Source organism: Lactuca virosa, chromosome 5, assembly GCF_052849685.1.
Source record: "Lactuca virosa cultivar CGN04683 chromosome 5, Lactuca_virosa_CGN04683_v6, whole genome shotgun sequence".
In the NCBI taxonomy this organism is placed as follows: Eukaryota; Viridiplantae; Streptophyta; class Magnoliopsida; order Asterales; family Asteraceae; genus Lactuca; species Lactuca virosa.
The window spans coordinates 337,771,318-337,783,329 of record NC_136430.1 but is presented as its reverse complement, the minus strand read 5'-3'; the positions used below and the strand labels follow the sequence as shown (position 1 = coordinate 337,783,329).

General features: G+C 26.0%; 1 protein-coding gene across 1 annotated transcript; it reads right to left on the bottom strand.

Moving 5' to 3' along the window:
- Positions 1-471: 471 nt before the first annotated feature.
- On the bottom strand, positions 472-2,151 carry LOC145113290 (uncharacterized). The gene is made up of 2 exons (XM_079049401.1): positions 1,593-2,151; positions 472-1,274 (listed from the first exon to the last, which is right to left on the bottom strand). The coding sequence occupies exons 1-2, from the start codon at positions 2,149-2,151 to the stop codon at positions 472-474; spliced, it is 1,362 nt and encodes a 453-aa protein (XP_078905527.1).
- Positions 2,152-12,012: the final 9,861 nt, after the last annotated feature.

The window sequence follows — 12,012 nt, the reverse complement described above, 5'->3', positions numbered from 1 at the left end:
TTTAGAAACATCACCACGACCCTTGCATCAATTGTTGGTAATGCTTGCGCTTCTGCCCACTTTGATACATAGTCTACCGCCACAAGTATGTATTTATGACCTTTAGATAAAGGAAACGGTCTCATGAAATCCACACCCCACACATCAAATACTTCACACACTTGGATGTTCCTTTGAGGCATTTCATTCCTTGCAGAAATATTACCCGACCTCTGGCAAGCAGCACACTCTCTCACATAGGTGGCAGCATCCTTGAAGATTGTGGGCCAATAAAACCCCACATCAAACACCTTTTTAGCTGTGTATTGTACCCCCATGATGTCCTCATGCCGACCCATTGTGGCAATGCTCTAGAATGTCACAGATTTCCTAGCCAAATACACATATTTTAATGATCCCATCTGCACAACTCCTAAAAAGATAGGGCTCATCCCAGAAATAATATTTGATTTCTGAAAATAGCTTCTTTTTCTACTGGTGAGTGATCCCTTTTGGAAGAAAGTTGGCAGCTAAGAAGTTTGCAATGTCTGCATACCATGGTTCTTCCCCCATGATCACTATCAAGTACTCTTCTGGGAAACTATCTCCAATACCCTTGTTGTCCATCTCGTTCCTTTCTGGATTTTCCAATCTAGATAGATGGTCGGCAGCTACATTCTCCATCCCTTTCTTGTCCTTTATCTCGATGTCAAATTCTTGAAGTAAAAGCACCCATCGAATCAATCTAGGCTTCACATCCTGCTTGGAAAACAAATACTTGATAGCAGAATGGTCAGTAAAAACAGTAGTTTTAGACAAAATAAGGTAAGGACGAAATTTGTTAAAGGCATAGACCACGGCTAATAATACATTTTCAGTTGTGGTGTAATTTTCTTGGGCCAGATTTAAGGTCTTGCTTGCATAGTAAATGGGTTGAAAGTGCTTGTCAACCCTTTGGCCAAGTACGGCTCCTAAGGCAAAATCGCTCGCATCGCACATTATTTCAAAGGGTAAGTTCCAATTCAGGGCGATAATGATCGGGGCATTAGTAAATTTTTCTTTCAAATTTTCAAAAGCAGCTAAACATTCTTTCGAAAAATTAAAAGGTGCATCTTTCAAAAGTAATTGAGTCAAAGGTCTAGTTATTTTGGAAAAATCTTTTATAAAGTGGCGATAAAAACTCGCGTGACCTAAAAAACTGCTAACGCCCTTCACATTGGTTGGTGGGGGTAATTTAGCAATAGTATTAATTTTTGCCCGATCCACCTCAATCCCCGCTTTGGATACTTTATGGCCTAAAACAATGCCTTATTTCACCATAAAATGACACTTTTCCCAATTCAACACTAAATTGGTCTTTTCACACCTAGCAAGCATCAAATCAAGGTTAGTAAGACAATCATTAAAAGAAGAGCCAAAAACAGAGAAGTCATCCATAAATACTTCCATAAATTTTTCCACCATGTCGTCGAATATCGCCGTCATGCATCGTTGAAAGGTCGTCGTCGCATTGCATAACCCAAAAGGCATGCATCGATAGGCAAATGTTCCACTCGGACAAGTGACAGTTGTCTTCTCTTGATCAATTGGGTCAATAGGAATCTAGAAATAACCTGAAAATCCATCTAAGAAACAATAATAGAAATGGCCAGATAATCGCTCAAGCATTTGATCAATAAAAGGAAGAGGGAAGTGGTCTTTACAAGTGACATCGTTTAGCTTTCGATAATCGATGCACACCCGCCAACCGGTTATCTTTCGTGTGGTATGAGCTCGCTCAAGCATTTGAACCAGCTCTTCTTTTTCAGATTTCGTGAGCTCAGAAGTTATAATCACAGGTTTTTGATTACCCTCTTCCAGAAATGCATACTCTAAGTGTTCCGGCAAAGTTTTCAGCTCTAAATTTGAGTTTTGAACACTGAACACGGCGAGTCCAGAAACCGAACTCGTCGAGTTGTGCCCAATTTTCCCGTCTGATCGCGTCTTTTCGCCCAAACTTCCCGAGTTTATCTCTTCAACTCGTCGAGTTGACTTTTCATAAATTCTTATTAATTCTTCGTATTCCCTTTCTTCGAGTAATCTTTCTATCTCTTTTAGGTCTCTTTCAGCATCAAAGTCATCTTCAAAGGCAACGTTGGATTCGCTTAACTTGTCTTCTTTCCATTCTTCCATTAATTCTTCCAAAATGTCCACGAGAAGGCCGTGTCATCACTATACTTAGAATGTTTCATGGCTCGATCAACTCCAAAAGTAACTGACTCTTCATTCTACACCATCATGGGTACGTTTCAAATCAAATTTAATCATTTTGACTGTAGTAAGTCGTGTTTTCATAGTTCTGAACATCGTCTATCGACTAACAGCTTATTGGTACTTATTCAACAAATTTTCCTCATAACAACACAACTTTTTGTAGTATTGTTTTACTAACATATATAAGAGTTATTATTATAAAACCAACTCTTTAAGATAACTATACCCTAGTTTACTGCTATAAATTTACAAAATGGGGTGTTTACACTTTTTGGCACTTGATAAATAGCAATGAATTACTCTCGAGTAATGGTATAAGTAAATAGTTAGGTATATAATTATTTAGTCAACAAGTGATCAAAGGGACTAGTCACTCAAGTAATGACATAAGTAATTGAGGGATTAACGTTCACTTGACCTTCTATAGGTTGTGTGATTTCGATTAGGAAACTCCAAATCATTTATTAATTGTTTTCCCTGTTATCTCCAAGATTTGGGATCGAATATTTCTGTGGTGTGCGACATTCAGCCAACCAATGCAATCACTGCATTGGAGTGCTTGTGCGAACTTGCAACAAACTAGGGTAGATGTCCAAAAAAGAAGAAACAATTACTGGCTATCTGTTATGACGTAATTTAGAGTATTTGGTAGGCGAGAAACGATCTAATCTTCAATAGGTGATGCTTTTCTATTTCAAGAATTGTTGATAGTATTATTTCTATGTTGTATGTATCCTCTAAATATAGGGGTAAAATCGTCCAAATCCATTGGGTATATTGGTGTCATTCTCCCCTAAACTATGTATATCTCTTTGTACTCGTGTTTTACTTGTTTCTAGTGACTTGCTCGGTACATGGTGTTTTTACTTTTTATAATATTCTTGTGGGTTCCAAATTTTTTTAGGAAAATGACTTACCAGGGTAATCATCTTTGTCGTTTTGTTTAGATTTAAGCAATTTCTTTATTTTTGTACACATTTGACCATTTAACTTGTTATATGTGCTCACATATTACCATTGTCACCGGATATAGCAGGTGACAATGGTAATATGTGAACACATTAACAAGTTAAATGGTTAAATGTGTAAAAAAAAGTTGTCTAAATGTGAACAAAACGAAAAATTAATTACTCTGATAACTCATTTTCCCCGCTTTTAATAGCAATTTTATCTTTCATATTTGTTTGTATTATTTTTTTCGAACGTTATTTTTAAAGTATTCATAATTTCCTAAATATTAAATAAATATTGATCAATTCTAAACTTTACTTTTTAATTAATAAATATGTTTTTGTTTTGTGAAATATTTTATATAGCCTCTTATAATTTTTTTCTTTTGTGTTTAAGTATATAGAATATTTTTAAAGTAAATAATATCTAACAATAAAATTAAATAAATTAAGTATTTAATAATAAGTAGGGAGGGTCTTTAAAAAAAATAAAAAGAAAATATTACTTAGCAATAAAAAATAAAAATAAAAAGTCTATATAATATAAATGTTTTAAAATTATTACAACTTTTTAATACTTTTTAATTACAAGTTTATAAACTTTTAATTTTTTAATACAACGTTTTAAACTAGTATTTAGCGAAAGTATTTTAAAATTTTATAAGAAAATATTAAACTCTCATACAAAATCTATGAAACACTTTAAAAATGATGTAAAAAAAGTTAAGAAATAATTATATGAAAGTTATAAAAAACTTATATGAAAATGTAAAATAAAAAAAAGTTAAAAACATGTAAGAAAAAATTAAAACATTTATAAAATATTTGGTTTAAAAACATTTGTATTAAAATTATATGAAAGTATAAAAAAAGTTTTAAAAAAATATAAACAAAGCTTAAAACATTATATTATAAAAATATATAGGAAAATTTTCATAAAAATGTTGTAAGAAATTATAAAGTCTTAAGAAATTTATGAAAAAATGTGTTCACATTCTGACAACTTTTTTTTATACAAATCTAACCATTTAACTTGTTAAATGTGTTTACATATTATCATTGTCACCTGTTATCAGGTGACAATAGTAATATGTAAACACATTTAACAAGTTAAATGATCAAATATATAATAAAAAAATGAAGTTGCATAAACGTAAACAAGACGAAAAGATAATTACCGTAGTAAGTCATCTTCCCATAAGAAATTATTACCTCCAAATAAATTGATGCAAAATTTCGTATTGTTAGGTGGGTTGGCATGGAGATCTGTGCGTTTTGATACTCTCCTCACCTAATTCGTATACCATAACTCTTGCATTGTTAATTTACGTTATGTTTTTTATAAGATAAAAATAGCCGCCCCCATATGTAATAGTAGTTTAATATAAATTACTTAGGGACCACTTTAAATTAAAGTCTTTACATTATTTATATGTATTTATATACGGTGTATGTTTTACTAATCACTTAAGTTGAGCCCTTTAATTATTCACTAAACACACGTTAAAGATCAGAATACCATACGTGCGTGGCATAAAAAAAGGTAACATGACACTGTTTGCAGTGTTTGGTTAATTATATTTATATAGATTAGAAGAGGATTATAAGCAAAAATTGACTTGGTCAAAAGAGATGGTAAGCGTTTTTTATGCCAGTTACTTTCCCCAAACAAACATTATCAGTTTATCACGAATTCATGTTTCTTGATATTTTATTTTATTGAAGATCAGAAGATTAGAAGATATGAAGATTCATATTATTACATTAAATATTGTCGATGGTTTTATCAATTTGCCATCTATGATTTCTTTTAAAGAAGACTGTTAACATCGAAACCCTACCTATAATTACTTTTTGTTTTAAAGAGTATGATGGTAAGATTGGAACGATATCGAAGTATCCTACCATAACTGTTTTTTTGTGGAACAACAAAAATTAATCAAATTATGTAAAACACACTAGCAAGCAGGTAAAAAATTACAAATAACAAGCAATGGTCCACAATAAAAATATTTATTTCATGCGTTGTGGTTTATATCAAAGATAAGGTATAAGCCAAAGATAAATCAAATATATATATATATTTTTTTTTGGTTGGTCTTTGTCCATCTTCCTATGCAATAGATCACTTCAAGTTTCAGAATAGAAAAAGAATATTAAGATAAACAATCATATCGTTATTTTATATTAATAGAAAAAAAAGTAACAAAGAAAAAAGAATTTTTAATTTTCTCAAGTCAAAGTCATAAACATATTTAGGTTGAACTTAAAATTTTAGAGGTACATACGTTTAGACTACGGTTGTCAAAATCGTATTTTTAATCGTAAAATCGTATGATTCTACGATCCTACATGTGAATATCGATCCCGATCTCAATGAAATCATTTTTTGATAAAATCATAGTGAGATCTAAAATCGAGTTGTAGAATCGTAAAATCAAATCATAGAATCATTCTGATCCTACATTTCTATTGTTTTCCCATTTGAGCAATGCAATTTACTTTCCAACTTCGGATGTCCAGAACTTCTTCATATGTACTCGGATTTTGATGATTTTTATATTCACGAATTCGTATTCGAGTCAACTACAACTTCTTATAGTCTAATTCGGCTAAAAACTAATATATTTTTACTTTTAATGTCATAAATAAAGTTTTAAACGTTTTAGAACTTGTGGATGCATTGTTTGTTATGTTAGATTAGATTAGAAGTTATATGTATTAACTATTACAAATGTTTTGAACTTTTTAGAACTTGTGGACAATCAAGTGATGGATGAACATATATTTTTTATATGTTGAACTTATAATTACATTGTTTTTGTATAATTTTACGATTCCGATTCGACCTTACGATCACGATTTTGCAAACCTAAAACGATCCAATGTAGAATCTCAAAAAGATATCATCAAATATTGAGTTTGTTCATAGACATAAAAATTAAAACACAAACTATAAAAAAATTATAAATCTAATTATCCAAGTTAAGATAAAAAATAATATTTAAAATAAAGTAAAACTAATATAAATATTGATTAAAATAAAACATAGTTTTAATAGAAAGGACAAAATCAAAATATCAATTATATTAGTTTTCTTAAGGATATATAAATCAATTAAAAATATTTCCTTAAATAAATAAAACATTAATAAAAATATAAATTAAATATTCTCTTATTTTTTTAATTATCTTTCTATCTATTTCAGTTTCTATTTATATCAAATAATGATAAGTGTTTTAAAATACTATTAATTTTATTAAAATATGACACGTATCATCATTATTTATATAAATAGAAAGAAAAAATAAAAATATATTTTATTTTTCTACAAAAATAAAACAATATCGTTTAATTGATGGGCTTTTAACCTTTTTAGTATACTAATATTATTAACAATCTTATGATCATACTAGAAAGTAAGAAACCCTACGATCCAACATTGATCTTACATTTAAATTGATATAAACACAATATAGTTTTTGGATAATAAATTTTAAAAGGAATCGATATCGTGCTTTTTAACGATATTGAAATAAAGTACTATAAGTACTTTTTAACGATATTGAAATAAAGTACTATAAGTAAGATTATATGAGATTGGCTGTCTAGAAAATAGTAAAATACCATGGATAGACATAATTTTAAAAGATATCTCATTCAGATGAATTTATATAAAGTTCACATTTTCCAACATTACAATGAATAATATACTTAAATAGATGTAAGAATTTAATATTGTTTTCTTTATGACAATTACTAATTCCAGAAGCTAGCCTATTGACTATAACATTATCATTTCCAGAGAAATTATTTATTATTGCTTGTTATCGCCATACAATATTTTTTTTTTTTTAGAAACAGCAAATATATTAAAAACTCCTTACATGCAAGGAGAAAAGTACAAAACATAAAGAAAACGAAAAATCAAAACAAACAAGAAATTACAAAGAAAGAAAATGACCAATATTTCAAACTCTCCGATCCATGTTTCGAAAGGAACATCTATGCTTACACCAAATGAAAGTTGTTGATTTTATCTTCTCCACTGTTCATGAGCGAGCATTTAAAAAAACTAAAAGAATATCGGCGTGTTACACAGAATACAATAATATATTTGAAATCTTTAAAAATATATGTTTTTTTTAAATATATCAATGATGTTGTTAGTTCTTATATAATAAATCTTATAATAAGTTTGTATAAACATTATTTGTTTTGAATTATATGATAATGTAAACATCTTTTAAAATTCTATAATCTCAATTGCTTCAATCGTCTCTACCTGCGAGTTACTCATTATAAAATTAAATATAATATATGATTTAATGATATTTATCGTTGTTGTTATGATTAATTAATTTTAAAAAGTTTATTTGTTTAAGATTTTAATTTCTATCATTGTAATTATTTAAAATATCAAACATTGTTTTTGTTTTTAAAGATACCAATATATTTTTTTGTATATAATGTTACTTTTAACTATTATTAATGTAAGTTGTTTAAAATAACGTATTTGGAAACTCGTAATTATTTTAATATGGTTTAAGAAATTTAATTTGTTTAAAATTCATTTGTGAATATTGGTAGTTTCTTTGATTGCACTTATTTAAAACAACAAACAATGTTTTTGTTTTTAAAGATAACATTATAATTTTTTATATAATAGTCCTTTTAACCATTCTCATTGTAAGTTATTTTTAAGCTACTTATTTGAAAATTCTTAATGATTATAATAAGTACTTCCACCTTTTTTTTTTAAATTTGAGATTACAATTTAGGTTTAACACTATAATTTACAACTTTTAACTATTTATAAAATTGTCTCGAATTTTTTTTCATGTTTAACTGAAGTTTTGATTTAAGTTAACAGTTTAACATTATATTGAAATTAATAATTTAACTATTTGCATAAAATCACAGATTATACAAAAGTGTGATTTTAAAATGATAATTGTTCACATACGACAACGTAGTTAAACTAATAAGTTAACTATAACATGTTAAAAAGTTAAAGTCATAATTTTATAAATAGAAGTAAAATATGATATTTTAATATTGTAGTTTAGTTAATTTAATATTAGAATTTAGTTTTTGTATTAATTTAACATTATTAACCATATTATAAATATTATTAGAAAGAAATTAAAAAGTCATGGAGGTTTCAAATTCATGTGCGTGTTGCACATTTATAATTAAAATATTAATAAATATATGTTATTAAAATAAATATATACTTGTTGTTAGTAAGTTTAAATTAATAATTTTTAAACTAATTTATTATAAAATATTCTAAGTATTTTAAATAAATGATAAACATTATAAAAAATAAGTGTACGAAATTACTTTCGTAATAATTTATGAGTATCAAATAATAGATCCCATACTATTCCATTTAAAATCACATCATCTTAATAGGCGTTACCCGTGAAAATAAAAATAAACTCAATTTAAATAGACATATTTTATTTTTAATAAATTTTAAAACAATTTTTTGATACATGTTTTATATTTAATATTTTATTTTAAATTTTTGATATTTTAAATTTATTTTAGACTATCTATTTTGTGGAAAATATCATTATTATATAAAGTAATTTTAATTACTTTTTTTTGTTAATTTGACATTTTGATTTAGATTTTCCATTTAAACTTTTTAACTATTTAAAAAAAATACGCTTTGAATATATATTATAAAAATTATGTTTTAAATTTAATATCATATTTAGATTAATAAATTAAGCATATTATATTGAGAATAAAGAAGTAAAATTGAAATTACAATAATATTGGATTTAATTTATTAATTTAAAAATAAGTTCAAAAGTTGGGGGTTTTAAATGAATATGGTTGAAGAAAAAATGTCTCTTTTATAAGTATACTAAGCGAATGCCCGCGCGTTGCGCAGTGGAATAATTATGTAGTTTAATATGGTTATATATATTATGGTAAAATAAATAGTTAACATTCTTTTTAAGCATATGGTTAATTGAGAAGTTATGATTTTAAAACAAATAAGATGCTAACATAATGCAATTAACAAAATTATTACATTATAATTGATATGGTTTAATCTATTCTAAATAGGTTGTACATAAAGGCTGTATGTGATTAAATAGTATGTATATTTTTTGATTTACAAATAATTTATACTAATAAATAATGCAAAATTGTTATTAGTTTAAAATTGTAAATGTGATGTTTTTGTAGACATTAGTATCTAATGTAATTATTCGATAATTGATTAAATATGGGTTCTCATTTGTGGTCGTATGTGTTTAGTTTCTTAAGTAAACCCCATATGTGTTGAATCACATTTTTTGAAAATTATTGAAAAGGATTAGAGAACTTAATTATTGCCTGAAATGTTTGGTAATTTAAGAAATCTAATTTTGCATTTTTTTTCATTTTAGATTTTGTAGAACTTGTGTGTTTCCACCATTAAATCTTTATCCTCGAGTTTCTCATTCATTTTTACAGGTTTAAATCTTCTTTTCATTCTTGGAGTTTCAGATTCTTCAAGAATTGTGAGTAGATCTCTTGTTCTTGCATTCTTTAGTAAGATTAGAACAAATATAGTTTTGGAAACCTATCTGAAATGTAAAGGTTTTGATATTCTATCTTGAGACTTTAACTCCGGTAAAAAATATTGCCTTAGCCGACCGATGATCGAACAACTTGGATTCTTTTCTAGGGTATAGTGTCCGCTTTATTTCATCCCTAATCCATATTATCCTATAACACCTGCCATATATTCATAATCCGTTTAGAGTATTTTCAATTGTACAAACTAAAGGAGTGGAAGTTATGAAATGAATGATATAAATGGATTTAGTTACCATGCAGCAGGAGCAAACTAAAGGAGTGGAAGGTATGAAATGAATGACATAAAATATTTAATTACCATGCAGGAGCAGGTTTTGTTTCATCATTCTGACCAAATTTTCATTTGGGAACATATTTATAAGTATGTAGGAGCAAAATCAATTGTTCCTTTATGTCATCCTCTAAATTCACGATTCATAGCTTCAAAATTTTAGTTATATAAAGTGTGTGATGTGTTATTAATTACTTTAAAGGTGAAAAGGGTGTGGGGGTTTCAAATGCATGAGGTGTTTGGAAATTTGATATAGACTAGGCGAATAGTCGCGCGTTGCGCAGAATACAACATTATATTTGAAATCTTTACTACTATATGTTTTTTAAATATATCAGTGATGTTGTTGTTAACTCTCTTATATAACAAATCTTATAATAAATTGGTATAAAGATTGTTTGTTTTGAATTATATGATAATGTAGTCATCTTTTAAAATTCTATAGTATTAATTGTCTCAATGGCCTCTACCTACAGGTTACCCATAAATAAAATTAAATATAATATACGGTTTAATGATATATATATATATATATATATATATATATATATATATATATATATATATATATATATATATATGGTTGTTGTTATGATTAATTAAGTTTAAAAAGTTTATTTGCTTAAGATTTTAATTTCTATCATTGTAATTATCTAAAACATCAAACATTGTTTTTGTTTTTAAAGGTAACAATATAATTTTTGTATATAATGTTAATTTTAACTATTGTTGTTGTAAGCTATTTAAAATAATATATTTGGAAACTCTTAATTATTTTAATTTGGTTTCATAAATTTAACTTTTTTAAAATTTATTTGATGAATATTGTTAGTTTCTTTGATTGTAATTATTTAAAACAACAAACATTGTTTTTGTTTTTTAAAGATAACATTATAATTTTTTATATAATATTACTTTTAACTATTTTTATTGTAAGTCATTTTTATGCTACTTATTTGACAAATCTTAATGATTAAAAAAAATAGTTTCATAGTTTTTTTTATTAATTTAGGATTACAATTTAGGTTTAACACTATAATTTATAACTTTTAACTATTTACAAAATAGTCTCTCGATTTTTTAATTGAAATTTTGATTTAATTTAACAGTTTAACATTATATTGAAATGAATTATTTAACTATTTTTGCATAAAATCATAAATTATACAAAAGTTTTGACTTTAAAATAACAATTGTTCACATACGACAACGTATCTAAACTAATAAGTTGACTATAATATATTAAAAAGTTAAAGTCATAATTTTATAAATAGAAGTAAAATATGATATTTTAATATTATAGTTCAGTAAATTTATGTTTAGAATTTAGTTTTGCATTAATATAACATTATTAACCAATTTAGAATAATTATTAAAAATAAATTGAAATGTCATGGAGGTTTCAAATCCATGTGGTGCAAGTAAAAATGTCTATTTTATAAGTATACTAGGCAAATGCCCGCGCGTTGGGCAGAAACACCTATATAGTTGAAGTCTTTATATATATATATATATATATATATATATATATATATATATATATATATATATATATATATATATATTTAAAACATAATAATAATTTTGTTGTTAAATTTGATATAATAATTCGTATACTAAATTTATATAATATATTGATTATTTTGAATTATATGATAATATATACATCTATTATCACTGCATAATCTTAATCGTTTGAACGACTTCTACCCGGAAGTTACACATGAATAAAATTAAATATAATATATGATTTAATGTTATTTATAGTTGTTGTTATTGTTAATTAATTTTTTAAAATTTATTTGCTTAATGTTTTAATTTCTATCATTATAATTATTTAAAACATCAAACATTGTTTTTAGATTTTAAGGGTAACAATATAATCATTTATATAAAGTTATTTTTAATTATTGTTATTGTAAGTTATTTTAAGCTACTTATTTAAAAACTTTT